We start from the raw sequence: 23,547 nt of genomic DNA on the forward strand, positions 1-23,547 counted from the left end.
TCTTTTTCTTTCCCATATTTAAATAATATGAAAAGATATGCAACCAACAACCCCATTCAGATAAGGCAGTTTCGAATCACTTTCACAGCTCAAAGTCTAAGGTGTGAAACCGAAGAATTGAAAGATGAGCAAGTAATAGGACAAGTAAGCATTATTGTGGTGGTGGTTAAAGAGTGAGGGGGAACCAGTACAGTAGAATCTTATGTTTGGTTTTGCTGATTTTTATTTTATTTTTCAACTTTTCTTTTCCTTTCACAAGGCTGCTTGTCAGAAAACAAACAAACAAAACACCAGTCCTCTCAGTTCTAGAATAGTCCCCACTCTCAGACACATGATCTGTTGTTTTCATCTGCAGCAGCCTTTTATGTCACATTGAAATGTTCCTATATTTCATTTCTCAAGTATTTGAAGTTTTCTATTTTCATTAAACATAATGTCAGGAAGCCCCTCAACCTTGATTGTTCAACTCAAACATTCATTCACTATTTAGACCACATTTCTTCTGGTTCTGTATCAAAACAAATTTTATCTACACTAATCTTTTCATTAGCATTACCAGTGGGCAGTGGTGTTGCAGGGGAATTTGTCTCATATCGAATCTGAAAGGAAAAATGAATAAATATAAATAGGTGAGTATGCAGTACTACTCAATAATTTAAGTTTTTAAATAAATGAGCAAGCATTCACCCGTTATAATTGATTTGAGAGCGAAATTAAGTCCTTGATTCGGTGTCACAACAAGCATCCGCCCCAAAAGGCGTTCGGGTCTTCATTCCGAATAGGTAAAGTGACCCGAGCTACAATGAAGGCGTTGTGAATTCAGATGGGGGAGCTTGTCCCACATCGGATACGGATGAAAAAATAAATGGGTATAAATGAATGAGTATATAGCATTACTCAATAACTTAATTTTTAAATAAATGAATAAACGCACACCCATTACTGCAAACTACTTGGTTGGTTTTCGCCAACCACCATCCCAATCCCGCCCCCTACCCTCAAGGACAAGCGTGCAAGCAATTACACTAGAGAAACTAGTCAACCTTTGTCATATTTGGGTCGCAGGGACATCCATTAGCAGATCAAAATAATACCTGGAAAAAGAAAAGAAAAAAATATTTATCTGCACCTTTTTGCAATTTACTAACAGTCGGTTTAGCAAATGGCCTTATGAGAACTCAAATTTCTGTCACCGGGAATACTAATCAGAAAAATCAAGAGAGAATGAAATCAACCCTAAATAAACCATATAGAGGGTATCAAGCTCTATCAGAAGATAATTCCAGATGACAGTGACAACGCACCAAATCGTTTCGCAAGAAAAACAAAAGGTTCCACTCCATCCATATCTTGTTCAAGATTTAAAATAATGGCTCTACTATTCCATGCCTTCATAGTGTAATCAAATCAAGGTGGCTTCAACAAATTAATCATTTACTTGTTGCAAAGAAGATTCTCCATACCTTTCCGGTGAAAGTTTCTGACATAAAGATGAAAGTTCTATAAATAACAAGAAGAAGAAAAAATTTCCTACTATAAAAGCTTACATTTTCACTAATACAACAATCCAAATGTGCACCACAGGACCAATCAAAGAAGCTAAAAAGATTTTCCGCATGTGAAGTAACCAACATCCCATCCCTGTACTTCAATTTGATTTTAAGCTCCCTAGTCAATTGAAAAGCTACATCACCTCGTCTGCAGGATTCTTTTACCAATAACCAATTTTGCAATTTGCAATGACAGCTCTCTAAGTAATGCAACTCCTATTGACAAGGCAAGAGTGCTGACTTATTTTCTCATTAGATCACACTCCTGCATTTTTGCATTCAGTGAATTGTGCATATACAAGCACTCAAATCAACTTAGACCCCCGACTTTTGCTCATACTGGAAAAGGTTGCCGATTGATTGGGGTTGACAGCACAAAAGTTTTCATGCCCATGAACTTGTTCTTTCCCTCTTCAGAACGTAAATGGTCATCTTTTATTATCTTCTCAAAACGTCCCATTTGCCCGTGACTGTGAGACCATTTATACACTACCCTGCCAGGTGCATTATCCATGGCTTTGACGTTGCTATTCTCCAACCCACTTTTAAGCCAAGCAATATTACTTATATCTGTAGCTATTGCAGCCAATTCGTGCGTTGGAAAGGATGGAGGCTCCGCATAGTCCACAAATTCAGGTCCTAACAAAGACCTTTGAGGATTTTTACTACTTTGATTCCCACAACAACCATAGCCACATTGGTGAGGCACCAATCGCTCACCGTAAGCTCCTTCAAGCAATTTGCTGATCCCATCATCGGGTTTTGAGGCTTGAGTCGAAGACTGTTGCATAGGAACTACCCTCGGAAATGGTAAAGCAGCTTCTGGGCCATCCAAAGTACTATAAACATTAAATGCACTGACACGTGCCACAGGACGGAAAAGAGTGGGCGGATCCTTTGCTTTGTCACTACACTGACCTTCTACTTGAGCCATATCTTCGTACTGATTATCCACGTTTTCCTGAGAACTGACTTCTTTTCCTTCCATGCACTTGAATGAATTGACATCCCCACATGAAAGAGTTTCTTCTGATGATGCTTTGGATATATCCAGGCTAGCATCTTCCGCCATATTGCTGGACTCCGACTTAAACTTGCCAAGTTCCATGCACCGACGCCTCAAGGTAGAATTCCAGTGATTCTTAATAGCATTATCTGTTCTCCCAGGCAGAAGCCTTGCAATTGATGCCCATTTGTTTCCATGGATGGCATGGGCTGCAACTATGATACGATCCTCTTCATCTGAAACAACTTGTATTCTGTCAGACTAGTTCATTCAGAACGGTGCTTAATATATGCATGACATGCTGAAAAATGTTAATCAAATCATATGTAATGACCTTCTCTGTGACCAGCAACAGTGAGGTGCTTGTCTAAAATAGTCAGCACAGGAAGCAAACCAAGAGTTCAGTGCAATTAAATCAACATCATTTGGACATCCCATCTTTTGCTGGGAAACACTAATGTGGTGAAGCAGCATGCACGCACACGCGTCACGTAGCCACCATAAAGATGAAAAAAGAGCTGGCGTTTGCATGCTGATTCTCACATTTGTTGCAAGATCAGGGTAGCCAGAAATAATCAAACAATACATAACTCGATTAGCACACATCCTTTTAAAGGTGTCAGAATTGCAAAAGTTAAGATCATCAAGTAGATACCCGTATGCAGAAGCACCTATTTAGGCATTATAATATATGCAGTGTTGCATAAAAAAAATTAAAAACTCAAGCAGTGGCAAGGAGTTTGCTATGGTTGGACTGATGCTTGTTATATATACAGACAATCTTGTCCGATGTGGCAAGTTTTTCTCAAAGGAATAGGGAAACTTAGTTGCATGAATGTCAGTTTATCATTTAGTTGCATGAATGTCAGTTTATCATTGCAGGCTTTGGTACACCCACCCAGTCATGGAACAACCCAGGCTGCACATTCTAGATTAAAAACAACTTTCTAAACAAAATCTCTATCCAAGGTAACACTTACATAAACTTTATGTTGCCCAGACAATGACTCTTAGAGTAGGAGCGGGGGGCGCGAATAGTAATTGATGTAGAACTGATTACCAAAGCCTTTATGGCAAACATGGACCACCAGAGGGCCAAATGGGAATGCTGACAGGTTTTTCGGGGCAATGCCGAAGTGTCCATTTTTAACCCGAAATGACAATTTTTCGACTGGAAACAGTCCAACAAGCAATACTCACTACTACGCTGTGACGTTTGCCGTTTTTCGGCCAAATTTCATCGTTTAGGGTCTCAAAACGGTTTTGTTTTGGTCTTATGGGAGGCCTGTTGATTATTTCAGGATTTTTGTTCGTGGCCTAAACGGACTCGAATTCTCTCAATATTTATATTTAGTAGTTTTTATTGATTAGGTTTCTTATTCTATTTTTTCGTAATCTTTGGAGAAACTTTATTTTTGCGTGTTAGTTTCCACTTCTTCACTAGCACAAGACAGAGTATGAAGATAGAAATCTAAGTATGCTAGCTAGACAAACAAAATGGTTCAAGCTGTACAAACAGATTGAAATAAAACAAGGCACACATCAGAGTTTGCAAATCACAACAGATAAGGAGTTCAAGGGATAGAGAAATTGCAAACAATGAACACATAGATTTACAAGGTTCAGCATGTCCCAACAGTTAGCCAACTCAGTAAAGGAGAACGTCTCTCTGGTAGTGCTACCAGACGTTCCACGTCCCGTACATTGTACTATTGATCTTATCCTTTAAGCTCGGCCATGTCACTGGATAAGGATGACTTATACAAACAAGCAAACGACCATTTTCACTTGTTATACAGAATTTGAATTAAAGCTTTTTGGCTCCAAAAAGTGAAATATCAAGTGACCCTTTAATGACTGCTTTGCCATTGCTTTTGAATTTAAATAGAAAACAGCTTCTCTAATAGCCTAGGTGCTACTATTATATCCTAAAGTTGAACTTAGAATAATCTTGCAACATAACTAATACTTTACATTAATTCTAACACTGACCAACCCCAAAAGCCCCATTGTCTTGAACTTGATCTTCAATAAGTGTAGTTCTTTCGCCATGTATTGGTCCAGTCGTAAGCTTGTATCCATGAGCTTGAATTGAATATAATCTTGATGCACCATTCATGGATCTACTTAATGCTTGAAATCAAATAATATTCCTGAAATTCTTTACACTCAAGTAGGTTATTAAATGCACACACTAAGAGTTGGTTATCATCAAAATCACCAAGTTTCACTTGGGATGAAACCTTGGGGCTTGTACTCCATCCTATCAACGATTAATTTTTTCTACTAACTATGGTTTTTCTTTCCAGTTTTTCATACTTCCAGAATCCTGGGCAGTTCAATTTGGTAAAATGGTTGAACTTTTCAGTTCAAGATACAGTGCCACGGTGTACTTTTGCTAACACTTTCTTGACTTACTACCATTTATTCATTTTTAAGGCATAGGCTATTGAAGAAAATAGCAAGAATCTACTAGTTTTGTGGAACATTTCTTCAACAATATCCAGTATATGGACATCATAAATACACATCCAAGACTTCTATTTTCATTTTTCTATGTTTTTCTTTTGTGACAATGAAACCATGATGACCTTTCAAAAATAAAATAAAACATAAAAAAAACTAGACAGCGAAACCACGATGACAAAAATGCATTCCCGATTATAAACTGAAAAAATATAATTTGTTAAGTCGTTAACATCCAACATTCAAAGCTGCAAAAATCACTCATCATTAATTACTTCCTAAGATGAATTTTTGGATTAACTGAATTGCAAGAATCTGTTCTACACAAGTGAGGTAATAGAGCGACTCAAAAATCAAACCGTTGACAAGCTCAACATCACTAACAATCCTTCAAGGTTATCCAATTCTGACATTTAAAAGATCGATGATGTCATACTTTGTAGATCCGATGGCAACCACGTTAATAATGACAAGCACCCAAGGAGACCAACGAGATCAAACATTACAAGATCGGTGACAAAAGGGGCGATGAGAAGAATAACAGCAAGAAATTGTGGAACAACTCAAAAATAGTTTATGGTATGATGGTTGTCCGGAAAAATATACAAGGGCAAAGTAGAGAGTATATAAATTCCACTTAAATGTTTGACCCACTTAGCGAAAAAGTCGTTCAAGAAGCATGTTTTTCTTACTTCCTGAAAATGGGCTTCCAATGCAATTACTTCTCATAGAAGGCCTTGTGCAATGTCTTGCCAAACACAATCTGAAACTTAAAATGGACTTCTATGGGTCAAAAGTCATCTTAAGGTGCTCTAAATGCCACACCAAACACTACCTATATATTTCACTTGTCAGTCAAATTTTCTTGCAAATGATTTGAGTTCTCTAACAGTGTGATTATAAGGTCACTTTCTATATAGAAAATGTAGCTTAAATGTACTTTCCCTTTTCGTATTAGCATATTACATGAGGGCAACTCTGGTGTATCTCTTGAAGCATTTTTAATGTAGGGTTTGGTGCTTGAACTCGGGGCACAACTGGATTTTGTGCAAAATTGAGATAATATCACAGACCATTGGGGATCCGTTTCACACATCTAAAAATGTAGCCTGCTTGACATATATAAATATAAATATTATATTTAATATATATACAAATATTTATAACATCAACAAACCGCAACCGTATTTATTTTGCATTTATTGTGATGATAATTCTCTTTTAACTTGTTATAGTGTGTCACTAAAGTAGAATAAAATTGAAAGAAAAAATAACAATGAATTGGTACTAAAACCTCTCAAACTCCTCCAAATTACCTAACTTTGACCTAGAGTGGTTCATTTTTGTTCCACATACACCTAAGTTAGTTGTAGGTATTGTAAAAAAAAATAAAAAATTATGAATTTCCAAAAATGCTCATATGATCGGGCATGTCAGAAGGGGTTCCGCATGAACTAGGAAGAACCCTACGTGGAATTCTTACATGAAACTACTCTGTAAAACAGAGGACACTTAAATGAACTTCCAAGACTTCTTACCAACAATAACCACACACACACACAGACACCCGCCTGCCAAGGCAAGTGTTGCTTTAACTCAATCAAGACACAGGCCAAGCAATGCAAATCCAACCTGAAATCATAAGATAAATCCTAAAAAACAAGACTAACAAATTAAACTACTATAACTGCTGACCTTTTAAAAAAAATAAAAAATTTAAAGTACTATACGTGCAAACCCTTATGAACCACAATCATAGCAATAAGGATGTATAAGTATAACTTATCATCTGCCACCTGTATTGCAACAAGACATGACTCTTTGGGTGTAATGCTTTCAGTATTTAGAATTTTTTTTTTTTTCTTCAGGAGTATTGAATATTTCCATAAATTTGAGCAGTTTACAACTTCCATAAGGTTATTTATTGCTGCTTACCCAAAAAAATAAAAAGTTTTTCAAGTTCCTATTTAACTCATTCAGTGCCTGGTTTAGATAAACAAAGTAAAAAATAATAAATGGAGGTTAATCACCCCTAAGTGGTATAGGTGGACAATTATTAACTGAGATTGTATCTTCTTTCCTTCTCTCTCTATTATTTCTTTTTATCTTATAATTAATGATCAATTGGGATTGTCATATTTGGTAGTCGAGCCTCAGTTGGTATTCCCCTCGCCCCCCCCCCCCCCCAACACACACACACACACCAAACCCAAACCCAAAAATAAAAATAAAAATAAGATATCAATTACCTTATTGCACCTGCCTTTCACTCCTGATATCACTTCGGAATCACTTGGAACTAAGAAACATACAGACCCTACGTGCCTGGCCCTCCTACTAAACTTGCTAACCCACCGGCAACTCCTGCCTACTACCTATTTTTACTGCTATATAATTGTAATTTCCTTGAAATTAACTATATTATATTCAAAATGTCATTTCCTAGCCTTAAAAAAGCTAATATCAATACTTTTTCTGGCATGCTTTTGACGTGTGAGCTATTCCGAACAAGTGCATTTCGCACAAATGAAAGTGACATATGATTGAAGAACATTAACACGAGCATGACAAGTTGAAATTCAATCACTTAAGAGTCAAGTGCAAGCCCGTCAAGTTACGGAGACATCAGAAAATGTCACACCACATATCTACTAATAACAACAAATAGATATAAATAAATAAATAAAAGGGAAAGAAAAAAGAATGTCCAGTAATTTTGATTTGAGACCTGTATTGTTGTGTCATGTGTGCAAGAAGGGATAGATATGGTACACACCTAGCATCTAGAACTGTTCACACATTGAACTTAGTAACTGCCATTACAATCAAAGTTTGAACCTCTGCCACACTTGACATCCTCTGAACTCATCATTATAACTAAGCAGTGGCACTAGTAACGATATACATTTTAAGATAAAACAAAAAATTATATTACTCAATCAAACACAAAGTCAATGTCGTAACAAGAGAATGCATGAGATATGCTGTCAGATTCCCAAACCGATATCCAACTTTTCCTCTGGTTGACTGACTCCAATAATCCCCTCCCCCACCCCCACCGGCACTCGCTTGTATTTTTTGTTTTAACCTTTTCCTTTTAAATATACATGGAGATTTTCAACTCTTTTTTTTTCATTCATATCCTTGCAATAATACCTACATATACCACATGAAATTTTTGAACTTCTTATACCCTAATGTATCCGCTCAAAGATTTAAATAAAATACTTATACCATAATATACATAGAGATTAAAGTAAAATCTATACTTATTGATATTCTTCAGAGATTTGAAGTAAAACAACTATCCAGAACATAATGAACCCCAATTAATTGCAAAGACAAGCATGCAATCAATATAAAATTAATTTTAACAAATGCCGGAACAATGAAAACCTTTTAAATGCAAAATGCATCACAAGCTACACAATTGATGTGTGAACTGAACCCTCGATTCAAATCACAATACAATCACATCTACATATATATCTATATATAGCCAAAGATTGAAAATTTAAGGGTTTAATTGAGAATGGACATTAAATTACCAGTAAAAGGCTTGCGCTTGACGGCTGGGTCGAGCTGATTACACCATCTCAGGCGACATGACTTCCCCGATCTCCCGGCAATTCCTCGGGCGATCAGACTCCAATTCCTCGCCCCAAACTTGCTCACGAGTCCACCCAGTACCGCATCTTCTTCGGGCGACCACGGTCCCTTAACTCGGTCTCCTGACTTCTTGTTCTCTTGAGTGCAGCTTTCGCTTCCGTCTCCGACCACGGCCAAATCCGCATCTCCAATCACTCCTTCGTCACCACCAGCGCCGTCGTCTGCGGCGGCGCTTTCGCCGTCGAGCACCGTAAAGTCCTCCATTTCGGTATCTTCGGGCATTTTCTTTGTTTCACTCTCTACACTTATTCCCGCCTTACAGCGAAGACTTGTTGCGAGGAAAGCTGAATAGAATAGATTCACAGGGAAGTGTTTCGGTGAATTCCATGTGGGCAGTTTTACCCCTATGATATTTTCAAATGACTAATTTGTCCTTGACATGAAAATAGAGTATTTTTTATTCGAAATTTGATTTTATTTTATTTGAGATCTCTAGTTCTGATTCCTCAATTTAGTTTTGAATTTTAAAAGAAAAATGATGAAGTTTTTTGTGGGATAATTAGTTTTCCTTTTAGGAGCCGGAAAGAGAAATACTCACTCGAATTTTTTTTTTTGGAGCAAATTTTCTTTTTCTTAGATCGTTCATAGATTTTTTAGCCGCGTAGAATATATATTGAAGCTATGTATAATTAACCATGGGAAGAATCGAAGTATGATGTAAACAATTCTTATATGTTGCTTTGAAACTACATTTCCAAAATTTAGGACTATGTTTATATCTCTTTAGCATAATTAAGGTTTAGGATTATGGATGATTACTTAAAAATAATTAAGGCATCTATAAACGAAATTAGTCATTGACAATTATCTGATTCTTAAATGAGTTTCAACGTTGACAAACTAACCTAAAAATGAAGAGGGAGTTACGATATCGCATTTATCATTTGTAATACAATTTTAAATATTTTTTCGTCAAGTCTAGCACAACTCATTTTAAAATAAATTTAGTAATTGATCAAGGTTACACTAATTCAACTTACCATCAAATAATCAGGTTGAACTCACTTTGATGATAGAAACATCCTTGATCCTTGTAATAGCTTCTTCTTTTTTTTTAAACATAATAATTTTTTTTTAAAAAAATACTACATTTTTTCTGGCATGCACTCCACTTGATTTAAGAAAATTATTATTATTACTATTAACCTTCAGAAAATAATACAACTCCACAATTGTTCAAATATCAGTCCTAAACTCAACCTTTTAGGCTAAATGGGGTTGGTGTGAAAGAAATTGTGGTGGTAATATCATATTCCTTTCATAATGGAGCATTTGTTTTAATTGCATCCTGGTACAGGTTTATCAGTTCAATTTCTGTTTAATTTATGATATCCAATCATAATTGAGCCAAAGCATCTAATGTGTGGTTCAATCTCTTTAATTCTAGTTTAGTCACATTTAAGAGCAGAGTATAATTTATATATGTTTTATGAGAATAAAGTTTTTATGATATTAGAACATTAATTTTATATAAACCATAATTTATTGATTTATTTTAATGTATCAAAATAGTAAATAAATAAAATTCACATATTTTGTTACAAAGGATATGTCAAATTAGAATTCAAATTTGGATAATGGTATTTAGAAATTATATTATTCATATCGGGATTCTTGATCCCATCAAATCTAAATTCATCGATAGTCTTATTAAAATAAATAGTTGGTAAAAAGAGAAAACACGGTTGATTATGGTTATTGATTCTTGACCCTTTTTTTCAAAGTCAAGCAAGATGTCGGAAGTATAAGTAAACTTCAAATCCAAACAGTTCCCAAAATTTCAGAGAATATGAAATTATTTTAGACAGTTATCTAAAAAAAATATTTTTATAATTGAATTTTCATAAAATAATTTTCAAAAAACTGAATTAAGCAAAAAAAAATTATACAATTATTTGTTTTTAATTTAAAAAAAACAGAAAACTGTTCTTATAGTAAAAGTCGACCTAATTTTGTATTCTTTTATTATACTATGGGTAATGATTGCTACAGTAGTCAAGAATTTGAGGGCAGGGAAGAGTTGACTGAAGTGGACTGAGGAGAAACCTTTTTGAAGTTCAACCCACACTCAGCCCACAATAATTCTAGCCCAAATTCTAAGGGCAATGCAAGTTTCTTTCGAAATGTGATTACACAAACACCTATTAATTTTATTTATCATTATTGTTCTTTCTTTTTTGTATGCCATTTGAAAGGTTCATTTAACTCTCAATTTACATGAATTCAAAGATTAAAATGTGGGTTGAACAATAAATTTTGAATACTTATAATTTATTTTTTTTTTATTTGTTCGCGAAGGTAGTATCAAACTTCTTAGAATTCCTCATAATTTATCACCAAAAGCTTCTAATTTCTTTTTCTGATATGCATATGACAATTAGTGAAAAATTAACTTAAAATATATATATATATATTTCCAACCTCAACCCCATTTGGCAACCCCTCAACTAATCCAATCCAAGTTAAACCCCTGCCATTTTTAGGCTATTGTAAATTCATTATAGCCAAAGAAGCAGCATCACAAGGACTCAAAAACAAGGATAAGTGGGGCCCACAGTAACAGAAATCCATTCCAGCCTCCCATTCCCACCCCCACAATGCCAACGCAATCTAAAACCAGCCCATTAATCAATCAAACGAAGTGGAGGCTAAGAGGATCAAAACTTTTATATTCAGAATCAGAAAGGAAAAAAAAAAAAACAGAGCCATGGTTACAACAATAGTGACAACTCCAACCTCACAGCTCACCTTCTCTAGCTCCCACTCAATCTCTCGTCTCTCTCCCTTTCAAGACTCCTCCAAGACCCTCTTGTCATGCCCCACCACCGCACTCAGGCGAAGACAGGCGGCGGTGTTGGCCAGTGGCAGCATCCGGTGCACCGCGGTGGGGACAGCAGCAGAGGCGGAGACAAAGAAAAAGCAGAGTGGGTATGAGATACAGGCCTTGACTAGTTGGTTGCTGAAGCAAGAACAGGCAGGTGTTATTGATGCTGAGCTGACCATAGTGTTATCAAGCATTTCAATTGCCTGCAAGCAGATTGCTTCACTGGTTCAAAGAGCCGGCATTTCCAACCTCACCGGAGTTCAGGGGGCTGTTAATATCCAAGGGGAGGACCAGAAGAAGCTAGATGTCGTCTCAAATGAGGTCCTACATCAATATATTCTCTATATATGCCATATTTATATATGAATACTCAATATCAGACAATTCATTGCTTTCACATCCAATCATGCATTATATGATCTTGTTCACTTTAAAATTTTAAAATTTATAGGACTTGAATAATTTAGTATCTTATATTTTAATTTTATATAACTTGGTGCAACGGTAGGAACTCGAATTGACAAAAGTGAGTATTGGTTTCGATTTGCAGAAGTAAGAACAGCTATCTAGTACAAAATTAATACTAAAGATATATAACCAATGGACTAAAACAAGACTCTAGAGTAAAAATTGAGCTATTAAATAATCCTAGCAATGCATATAGAGTTATATAACAATCGTAAACCATTGCTTATTGAGCATGGATGGGGATTTAAAGAATTAATTTACACCATAACAGTATTGGCCAGCTAATAAACATGATAGTGTAGAACTCAGAGCAGTCACTTCGTACAAAATTATGCCAAAACTTCAAGTCAAATCTCCAATCTTTCCTTCCCAACATACTGTGTAGGTGGACCATGCACTTTAGGATGTAACACAACAAATGCCTTACTTTATAGAATCTCATACCTAAAAATGTGCGTAGATTTTGCAAAAAGAAATGGTTTAATTTCAGTATCTTAAATTTAATAAGGTTTTTTTTTTTTTTCTTTTTTATCATATGTAAAAGATTGATTATTGTTTATAAGCAGGTGTTTTCTAATTGTCTGAGATCAAGTGGAAGGACAGGGATCATAGCATCAGAGGAAGAAGATGTACCAGTGGCAGTGGAAGAGAGCTACTCTGGGAACTACATTGTCGTGTTTGACCCTCTTGACGGATCATCCAACATTGATGCTGCTGTTTCGACTGGTTCTATCTTTGGAATATACAGCCCAAATGATGAATGCCTTGCTGATATTGGTGATGATGCCACGGTAACTGCCTATATTTCATTTTATCCACAACATTATTTTGATGCATAACATTCCGGCATGTCACACTTTCAAACCAAACAAAATTTCAACTGATTTCTAGGCAAAATGTGTTCCGAAAATATATAATCTCAGTTACTATAATATGTAGTCCAAATAGTTGCCTTAGGAACTCTTAACTTAATCTAAACTTCAAAATAAAACAAAGAAAATTTTGTAACTAATTTCCTGGTCTTTTGTTGTTTGAACAAACTTGATCTTCGTTCTTCAGGGATTTAGGTATAGGTTGAGAATTTAATGAACTAGAATTTTTATGAGTTAGAATAAATTAGACTATCCTAATTGTTCACCGCACAATGCAGCTAGACACTGTGAAACAGAGATGTATTGTCAATGTGTGCCAACCAGGAAACAACCTTCTTGCTGCTGGCTACTGCATGTACTCAAGCTCCGTGATCTTTGTTCTCTCCATAGGAAATGGCGTGTTTTCGTTCACCTTGGACCCCATGTATGGGGAGTTTGTATTAACTCAAGAAAACATTCAGATACCTAAATCAGGGAAGATTTATTCGTTTAATGAAGGGAACTACCAGTTGTGGGATGATAAGTTGAAGAAATACATTGATGACCTTAAGGACCCTGGTCCTAGTGGCAAACCCTACTCTGCACGATACATTGGCAGCCTGGTTGGTGACTTCCATAGGACAATGCTATATGGTGGCATTTATGGGTATCCCAGAGACAGGAAGAGTAAGAATGGGAAGCTGAGGCTTTTGTATGAGTGTGCACCAATGAGCTATTTAGTGGAACAAGCTGGTGGCAAAGGATCAGACGGCCATCAAAGGGTTCTTGATATCCAACCAGAGGAGGTGAGTGCACTTGTGCAGTTTGGTGCTAATCTAGTTTTTTTCGTAAAATGGATAATTAGGAACCTATTATGTTTCTTTGACAGATACATCAGCGTGTTCCACTTTACATTGGAAGCACCGAAGAAGTGGAGAAATTGGAGAAGTACTTGGCTTAATCAATATGCCATACTGAAGGCAGTTTTAATTTTGTTTGATGAAGATGTTTCGTAGCAGTTTCTGCAGAATACAATATATTTGAACTAAGAAAAGGTTGTTGTAAATCCCCAAGGAGGGTCATTTGTGTTGTATACTGTGATTCAAATTCTTTTTTGAGTCTAGGCAGAAAGACTGGTGTTTATTCGACATGAAGATTGGAGATTCAATTTATATGAATTATCAACTAATAAGACTACCTTAGACAGTTCTATTAATGCCACAAATGAACTAGAGTTTATCTATTTTGAGCAAATTAAAAAAAAAAAAGTTAGACATCCAAAACCTGGTTAATAAGGGAAGCAGAATCTCCCAGGATTAATTGCAGACAGCAAAAATCCACTTCATAATGTTCCTTCGGCAGATTCACAAGCATATGGCAATTCACACAGACGAACTAGAGAAACCAAAGTACTTGGCAAAAAAAAAAAAAAAAAAACCAAAGTACTTGGTCTGCAAATTCCTAAGAGTAGAAATCTTAATTTGTCTGTCAACTCATAATTCGGTTTTAACATTTTAAACTTAGTTACATATTTAATGATATCTAAACAAAGAATGATCTTAATGGAAGAGGAACATTTCCATATCAACATCCATCCAATGTGCAATCAACATCCAAGAAGACAGCTTTAAAACAATAATAATAATAAATAAAATAAAATAACTAGAAATATGTAGTATTCATCAAAGTCAACTAGTCATAACAGTACACTAGAGCTTTGTATTTTTCCAGAACTTCATGTGAGGTTTTTTCTATTTTAGGTAGAGGAGAACATTAAATCTGTAAGTAAAAGCCTAACAGGCAATCTTAAGGGAAATTAGTCTAATGCTAGACAGAAATCAATGTCAGTTCAAGCAAATTTGTTAAACTTTGAAGTTACAACATCAGGTGGTAATTACTGTACTGGTCCATGTCAACGTATGAGTAGTTGGTATTGTTAAGCCAGTCAGCTTCTTGCAGACAGATTCTCCCGATCCAAAGTAGAGCATGTATGATTCTTTGCTGAAATTAAAATAGACAACCCGTATCAGTAATTCTAAATTCTTCAAGATAGAAGGAGAAGAATTGAATGGTATAGTTACCAGGACTTAATATCTGAATGCATTTTGTTATGGACTTCACATTGGTCACAGAATCTGGGCCTGCTGGTCATGAAGAGAAAAATGGGAAAGTACATAAGCAATTTATCACAACTAACAGGATGTAATAATATTACACAAAAGATGAGTCTCTATACCTTGTGTATTCATGTCGTTCTCTGAAAAAATTTCTGTCACGGTGGATGAAAACTCAGATAAAACTTGATTAGCACCCAGATTAGCATCTCCTGATTCGTTTTGGGATCTGTGAATAATTCATAAACAGAATAATAATATAAGTAAATTATTTAGATGGCATTAAAGGGGTGATAGAGATGCATAGGATTATAGATAAGATAGGATCAAAGGGGAAACAATTACCCAGAAAGGGAGTCTGGAGAACCCGAGGCTGGCTGGCAAGAATAATTAATTCCCTCACCATCAAGATCAAAATCAACCAACAATTCAGAGAGGCAGAAATCCACTCCAAGAGCATCTAAATTAGGCAAATCAAAATCAAAGATGTCTAAGTCATTGTTGGATTGAGACGTTGGAACCTCATCAATTATCGGTTTTTCAGAGTTAACTGGCATGTCAGAACCATCAAAATCTAGCCTGCCTTTTACATGATCTCTTATGCCAAGCCTCTTCAAATTTGTCTTGACTGGTGAGGAAGAAGAAATGCGGTGATTCCTCTCAATGGAATAATAAGCTACTTGTTTGGCAGGGCTCACTCTAATTGTCTCTGAAGTGATTACAGTGCGGTTACTAGAGATGATCTGCTGGGCTGCAACATTGTTACTTGGAGTAGCAGTGAGTGGAGAAACAGATTTGTCAGTTTGAGAGGAAGTTGCTCTGAGAGGTGTCACGGGACCAGACGAATTAGTTGGAGGGGATTGACTAGGCTGATTGAACAAACACTTGGCAACACTTGATCCTTGAACTGGTGATCCATTGGGCACATTATCATGTTCATGGGGTGAAGATTGAACTGCAGAAAACTGCTGAGCATTTTCTTGATTACCGGCTGCATTTATTGGTTGCGGAAATGAATCAGTACCTACAAGGAAAATGAATATTAATAACAATTCGAGGATTAAAAACATAAAATTTATGTGTGCTTCAAACTCCAATAAAAAGTTACCTTTGACTGGCAAAGGGTTGGTGGTTAAGTGAATACGAGATCTCTTTGCATTTACAGGGCCATCTGGAACACTTCTTGAACCCTTTCTCCGTCTTGAAGTTGGGTTTGTAACTGGTGTGTAGAAATTTTTGGGATCCATATGAGTGTTGGAGGGCCTGGATACTGACATCATGACTGGGGTTTTGTAAGAAGGATGACCTGATAAAAGGACATCAAAATTGAGGTCATTGCTGAAGAAATTGTCATTTCGGGAACCAAGTGATTGTTTCTTGCATAAATTTTGTTTTGCTCAATAATAAGCAGTAAGAAGGAAAGTGATAAATGTACTTTTTCCTTGAGGATTACTGATAAAAAAACTTCAAAAAGGAAAACAATCCATTTATGAAAATTACTGAACATGAAAACTCATTAACTAACCCAGACCTCCCTTTTATTTTGTTAAACTATTAATAAACTTATGAATGAAACTTGATAATTGATCCTAAGTTCCTAACAAAAGTTAAAAGAAATGACTTGAATCAATCAAAATGTTTTCACTAATCTAAGAGCTCCTGAAGTCAAAAGATTTCAAGTCTCTAAAACTACATGAATTAGCACATCTACAAGTACAATACACGCAATTAGAGCACTTCAAAAAAACTGACGCCATTTGCAACAACTATCAATTGCCTAATGCTTATTCTTTCATCAAGTCCAAATGATGTATTATGTATAATAATAACTCAATTTTATGCATAATTCCCAATGAAAAGTTCAACCGACAAGACTATGATATACAAATTTAACTTGAACTGACATTTCTTAGAGAATTGATCCCTTATCAAAGAAGATTGACAATGGATTTTAGTTAGTTGCTTCAAACTTGGCACTAAAAAACCATAATCCGAATATATATGTTCAGTTTCAAACTAGGCACAAGTAAAGCAGAATTTAAAAATAAAACCTTAGAATCTGCAAGGTTTTGGAAGCTCTGCAGGTCACACCATTTGGACTTTAAATTTCCTAAACTCTTTGAATTATGACATCATGGCAAGTAGAAAGCACTAGAGACACTTTCACAACCCAATATGGGTGACCTCATCAATGCAGGGTTCCGGATGACATACAAACATAACGTCTACTCTTACCACAAATGTAAGCCATCATCGTGTAGTTGTGAGGACCAAATAATAGAACAATGCAATCAATGCACATTTTTAAGATTCAGATTGAGCAAAGATACAGATTGACCCTGTGATTTTGGAGCATAGCTAGCGTTTAAAGATGTAGTTCCCATGGGCATATGCAAAGCTTTGATTCACATCTTTTAACAAATATAAGGATGAGATAACAAAATTGACCAAACAATTCCACATAACCAGTATAAATGCTAAGAGATCAGTTAAAACCGACGTTTAACCAGTACATCACAATCTCACACATTAATCTATGGTGGTATCCTCATCAATTGAGGGTACTGCAAAGGGTTGACTGGATCTAGACCTAACATTTGACATTATTTGCACAAAGTGAATGCACCCAGAATTTAAATCCGCATTCTCACATTTGAGATCATGAACATTTCACTAGTGCACCAAACAATGACACCTCATTACAGTCTCAAACATTATTTAACCCAATTTCAGCAAATTGAAATATGTAGAAATAGATGATAAAGGAACTGAAAATGTTACCTGCAGCGGGCCCAATAGTTAGGTCTATTTGGGGAGCCATAGGCATTGATTTTGGGGCTGTAGATGGAACCATAGACGGCGGACGATTATAAGCATTCATCGCATCTTGCATACCTCTCAACAGCGTTTGAACCCGAAATTTCTCCTGTTCCAAACGGTGCTTATCTTGATCCATCATCACTTTTTGCTCCTTCAAACATATGTACTCATCCAACATTGCTCCCAAACTCAACAAACTCTTCGGTGCCTGCAAAAACCACATCGATCTATAATCTACTGCACAAAATGATAACTATAATCACAGAAATATTGAAGACACCGGAGAACTAGAACACGTGTACATATGTATTTTATCATATATGTTATATACATTTTTAACTACCTCTTGAACAGGAGATTTGGCGATGAGGTCTGAAGCTTCGTTTCGGAAGGCGGAGCGAGTTTGGGTATAGTTGTTGTCAGAGAGATATCGATCTACGATGAAGGCGATTTGGACCGGAGTTACCTTCCCTTTGCCGAATTTCTCTGCTTTCTTGGATTTGGTTTGCTTCCCCATCACTGCAAGTTGGAGAAGCAAGAGAAAGAGAGATAGGAGATATGTGTATATATATATAAAGGGGTAGCTGAGAAGTGATGAAAAAAACGCGGGACTGTTTGAAATTTTTGGAGGACAACTTTAGGATGCAAAAATAAAGGTTTTAGGCGGTTATTTGAGAGCGCGCGCTCTCTCTCTCTCTCTCTCTCCATTATTATTATTATTATTTTATTTTTATTTTTTCCCCTTCTTTCTTTTTCTTTTTGGTTTTTTTTTTTGTTTTTCTCTGAAATCTTTGGAAATTACTTCCAAGAAAAGCCCACTTCATTATTATTATTATTTCCCAGGTAAAGTGGGAAAAACACCCTAATATTTACATTTTGGGCAATTAACACTCTTATAAGTTTGAATAAATGAGTTCGTTAAGTTTGAAAAAATAAATAAAGAAGGGCATAAAGTCACTATTAAGATATAAAATTTCAAAAACACTCATATCTCTTATATATATATATATACACACACACACTCAACTAACACCTGACATATCAAGTCATCGTTATTGTTCCATTATCGACAATAGTGATGAAGAAGAAATTCCAAAAAAAAAGGGAGAATTTAGTCATTTCATATTTAATTAGTTTTTACTTATTTTTATATTAGTTATAGAGGGACACTTTAATATTTTCAGCATTTAAGTCCTTATTTACTTCAAAATTAAATTTTAGAAATTTTTTAAAACGTATAAAATGTTATAAACTCTTTATGCATAACATAGGGTAATTTTGGCTTGCCACCCCCTTAATAATAGGCTCTTTTTCTCTTAAATATATATATATAGTAATAGTAATGGCAAAGTATATTAGTACCCTAATTGAGAATCGGAGATCTTTGGACATCTAAAAGCCAACAAGGCCCATTTTCAAGCCTGATTTTTTTTTACTAAAGGCCCATTAGCTCAATTCATGAGCTACCCTATAATATTCCATATAGAAGCCCATTGCCAAATGCCAAAATCAATTTAAAGCCTTACATGAAATCAATTGCTCAACATCCTTCAACACATTCATGGATAATGGATCAGATGGTTGAAATCAATTAATGTTCTGGCATTCACACGAATTTCACTCAACTTCTACCTTTGTAAAGCACCCATTGGCTAATAAGATTCAAACTTTCTCTTAGTAGGAGTGCTCAAAAAATCGTTGGAATCATGAAACAGGTAAGAATTGTATCGTTTTAGTTCGGTTCTTTTAAACTTTGGTTTTGTTTTTGTTTTCAAAATGAGGAATCGTTAATTGGAATCGTTAATTTACGATTCCAATTCCGATTATTCGTACATTGGAATGGAACTCAACCATAAACTAAATATATACTATTCTTTATACACATATTATAATATTAATAAACTATAATATAACATATGTTACAAATATAAAATTACACATAAATATACAACAATATGTTTTTTAGACTACACACAAAGATAAGGCTACTCTCAAATAATTTTTTACTTCTAAATTTCATATTTAGTAAAAAAAATAATAACAATAATAACTCATTTGTTTTTAAATTACAAATATATTTTATTTCTAGAATAAGGACCTGTTGGAATGACCTCTATAAGGCATAAGAGTTTTACATTGATCTATCCAACTTATTCTAGAATTGAGTTTTAAAATGCTCCAAATAATATTTAAGATATTTCTATACAATGCAACATTACTCTACAAACTATATACTAAATGTAGAAAAGTCTAGAATATTCTAACCATGCAGATGGCTTGACATACCTCGACTTAATATTATGGAAAAAGCCACATTGACTTGTGTTTGTAGAGAAGCATCATCCGGACCGCCTTTCAACTTCCATTAATCACAAATACGGACGGAACTAGAAATGGGCACATTGTAGTATTGTACACCATAATATATATTTACAATACAATGTACATGCATATAAGTCAATGTTTAGAGATGAAATTAATTTACAAATACCGAATATAAACATTAAGCAAACAATTTAGGAGAAAAAATAAGAAATATAGATAGAATAATATGAAGAAAAAAAATTAAGGGGACACTTTCCATCTTTTCATAACAAAATATATATATTATTATAAAATATATATATATATATATATAAGAGAAGAAAAAAATTCAGGGGGCACTTGCCCCCGGTCCTTAACTCCTTCCGTCCTTGATTACAAACCCAAACAAACAATATAAATGAAATGAAAAAAGAAAAGACACTACAAGAAAAGAGACTTTTAGCTTCGGAATATTTCACCACGGAATCAAAATTCATTTAAATTATAAATTTAAATTCCGTTTTAATGATATAATTTTCTTAATCATTTATTCGTCGAATACATTGTGGAAAAAGACAAAGGGACTGGTGTAACTTGTGTTTTTATATATTTTCAATCTTCTCATACAATTTCTCCATCTATCGATGTTCTTAATTTCCATTCCTTTTTATTCTAATTTCATTGTCATGACAATTCCATTAGTAATTACAGAGATACAGCCACTGCCATGCAATACTTGACTCCCGGTCAATTTATCATGAGTGGGTGAGTTTTGATTTGCATTCTTAGGTTTTAAAACTGTCCAAGAAGGTTTTTCTTAATTTGCTCACATGCTTCACAGTAACAATTGTATGAACCAATTAAATTGATCTAGAGTGGATTTGCATGTTCCTAATTAGGTTGCATGTGACACATACTGACATTTTTCTTTTTTCCCAATCATTTAGGCCTCCGTCCAACTAAAGAATATTCAAACACATTGATGAAAAGTTAATTAATACCTTAATTACAATTCTAATTTCACTCTGTTCACAACTTCCTCACAAGTTTCTATCCGATATGAAGAAATGAAAAATGTGAATGCTTATATCTTTCTCCCAAATTAAATATATCCCCTGAGAATCGGCTCATCTTCTCATAAATCAAATTAGTTAATGAGTAATGCTACTTAAGTCGAGGAGTTAATCAGAATATTATATTTTGACCGAACATCTTTGATTGGTATGATACAATAAATATAAGGAAGTCCGCTTCTTTATAATTTGAAAGCCTAGAGAGAGTGATTATGTAGTCATAAATGTCCTTAAAATAAACTTTACGTAAAGAAGAGAGGGTGCAGAGATGGGAATATATTGGGGAGCATCATCTTCTTGCTTTTATTCATTAAATTGTAGTATATTGAAACACATGTTCCAGCTATGTAGCGGACTAGTGGTCCTATTATTTGGATTTGTATGTTCACATGTGGTCCATGCATGGTGAATTCTCATTTATTGAGTTGTGTGCTAGCTAACATGAATGGCAAACTAATATTTATTCAACCATTCTCAATGCATGAGAGAATGTGCTTTGGTCTCTGAGTTGAATGACTTTAATTGTTCTACGAGTGTGTTTGATGGAAAGGGAGGATGAGAAAAATGAAAAAGAGGGGTAAATAGATTTTGTACATTATTTTCTGCTCAAAGTGGAGGGCAAAGAAAGTGTTTTCCTCCATCAAACTGCGTCCTTCCTTTAGCAATAACAACATCAAAAGTGCAATAGGAAAGACAAACAACTTTTCTTTTTATTCTTTTAAAAAAAAAACAGAGAGTAAGAGTAAAAGCTTCCTATGAACAATTACATATGATTGGAGTTCTTCACTAACAGTTAGAGTTAGAGTTTAGATCTTAATTTGTTGAAGCTTGAGCTTCATTTTGTTAAGGGTAAAGTGAAAATATATATATATATATATATATATATATATATTCCTATATTATATACAGAATGTGCAAATACCCTTCAATGTTAAAAAAATATACACTTTTCAAATTGAGCAAATAGGACATTTTGTCAATTTGTAGACTAAAATAAATAAAATATCATTAAGTCTAAAAATTTATTAGGGACATTTTTGAGTTTTTATTTATTTTTAAGTAGTCAACCTTACTGTGAAGGGGCAAGTTGCATGATTTTTTGAATATTGTAAGGATGAATGTGTTTGTGTTTTTTTCAACACTTCACCCAGTTTGGTTGGAGGTTAAAGGAAGTGAAAGAAAGGAAAAGAAAGGTAAAGAAAGGTAATGGAGGCAAATTAAACCATGTGTTTGGTATTGTTTTTTAAAGGAAAATAAAGGAAATTGAGGGGTTTGAAAGGATACAAATTAAGCATGAAGTTTTGGTTTCGTAATTCTTTAAAAAAAAATGGGAGAAAATGAAAGGAAATAAAATAAAAGGTTAATATTTTTAATGAAACTTTATTAATATTGAATTTGCCATTAGTTTTATGAAAAGACAAAATTTACAAAAAAGGGTATAAGAGCAAATTTAAGAGCAAATTTATTTAAATAGTTTTCTTTTTTTTCTTTCTCCAAACATGATTATTACCAATGAACCAAACACAATGAATGGTTAACAATGTTTTTTCTTCTTCTTTCCTTTCCTTTCTTTTCTTTTGTTCTCCTAATTAATGTGTCATTCCTTTTTCTTTTTTTCTTTTTTTTTTGGCATTGTACCAAATGTAACCTCAAAGATTGAGCACTGTACCAAACATAGCCTTTGAACTCTAACATTGTACCAAACGTAACCTCAAAGATCGAGCACTGTACCAAACATAGCCTTTAAGCTCTAACTTAACTTGTAAAATTAAACAATCAATCAAATTAAAATTCAAGTTTGACAGTAGTCATAAAACGAATCATTGATGATTTGAATTGCCACAACAATTTTTTATTTTATTTTTTCTTCATATCATATTGGGAGTTAATGGCATTTACTATACACACAAGTAACAACACCAACCCCCAAGGATATTCTGCATGGACCCCACTATATCACGATATATGCACTACTTTGCTTTGATGGTTGATTGGACAACTGTAAAGGCACACCACCAGTGCGGACCCCACATCACACCCAACTGGTAAATCGTACTTGTCTAATTTTGTGTATTTTTTTTCATGGTTTGTATCCGTTGGATGAGTCTCAAAAGTCAACATCAAAAGCTGCACTTGCATGGTCCAATGTACACGCGAGTGAGACACAAACTATTCCTCCTCTAATAAAAACAAATTCGCCAAAGCGAAGGTTCGTTAAATATGATCTGTGTATCGTCCTCATCCAATTCCAACCTCTACTTGTCTAGCTGTCACCATCATTATACAGTATAATATTAAATATGAAAAATAAAATAATTTAAAATTTTGAAAATAATAATTTTGTTATTTTGAAATTGAGTTTAGTAATTACGGATAAACTTTGGTGTAAATTATCAGTATAC

General features: G+C 34.6%; 3 protein-coding genes across 4 annotated transcripts; 1 reads left to right on the forward strand and 2 right to left on the reverse strand.

Annotated features, from left to right (window-relative positions):
- Positions 1-1,360: 1,360 nt before the first annotated feature.
- On the reverse strand, positions 1,361-8,993 carry LOC132313228 (transcription factor MYB1). Its single transcript, XM_059811914.1, has 2 exons — positions 8,571-8,993; positions 1,361-2,792 (listed from the first exon to the last, which is right to left on the reverse strand). The coding sequence occupies exons 1-2, from the start codon at positions 8,911-8,913 to the stop codon at positions 1,885-1,887; spliced, it is 1,251 nt and encodes a 416-aa protein (XP_059667897.1). The 5' UTR covers positions 8,914-8,993; the 3' UTR covers positions 1,361-1,884.
- Positions 8,994-11,320: 2,327 nt separating this feature from the next.
- LOC132313230 (fructose-1,6-bisphosphatase, chloroplastic) lies at positions 11,321-13,982 on the forward strand. Its single transcript, XM_059811917.1, has 4 exons — positions 11,321-11,836; positions 12,550-12,774; positions 13,134-13,640; positions 13,724-13,982. The coding sequence occupies exons 1-4, from the start codon at positions 11,399-11,401 to the stop codon at positions 13,793-13,795; spliced, it is 1,242 nt and encodes a 413-aa protein (XP_059667900.1). The 5' UTR covers positions 11,321-11,398; the 3' UTR covers positions 13,796-13,982.
- A 478-nt stretch (positions 13,983-14,460) lies between these two features.
- On the reverse strand, positions 14,461-18,318 carry LOC132313229 (uncharacterized). 2 transcript variants are annotated; one of them, XM_059811916.1, is made up of 7 exons: positions 18,112-18,318; positions 17,730-17,976; positions 16,057-16,254; positions 15,294-15,972; positions 15,071-15,177; positions 14,916-14,975; positions 14,461-14,835 (listed from the first exon to the last, which is right to left on the reverse strand). In XM_059811916.1, the coding sequence occupies exons 1-7, from the start codon at positions 18,283-18,285 to the stop codon at positions 14,780-14,782; spliced, it is 1,521 nt and encodes a 506-aa protein (XP_059667899.1). In that variant the 5' UTR covers positions 18,286-18,318; the 3' UTR covers positions 14,461-14,779. The 2 variants fall into 2 exon arrangements, with proteins under 2 accessions (XP_059667899.1, XP_059667898.1); XM_059811915.1 differs by having other exon boundaries at positions 14,916-14,978.
- Between the last annotated feature and the right edge of the window lie 5,229 nt (positions 18,319-23,547).

This window comes from Cornus florida, unplaced genomic scaffold, assembly GCF_030987335.1.
Source record: "Cornus florida cultivar Cherokee Brave unplaced genomic scaffold, ASM3098733v1 CherokeeBrave_3.0.0_Hap2_Chr06, whole genome shotgun sequence".
In the NCBI taxonomy this organism is placed as follows: Eukaryota; Viridiplantae; Streptophyta; class Magnoliopsida; order Cornales; family Cornaceae; genus Cornus; species Cornus florida.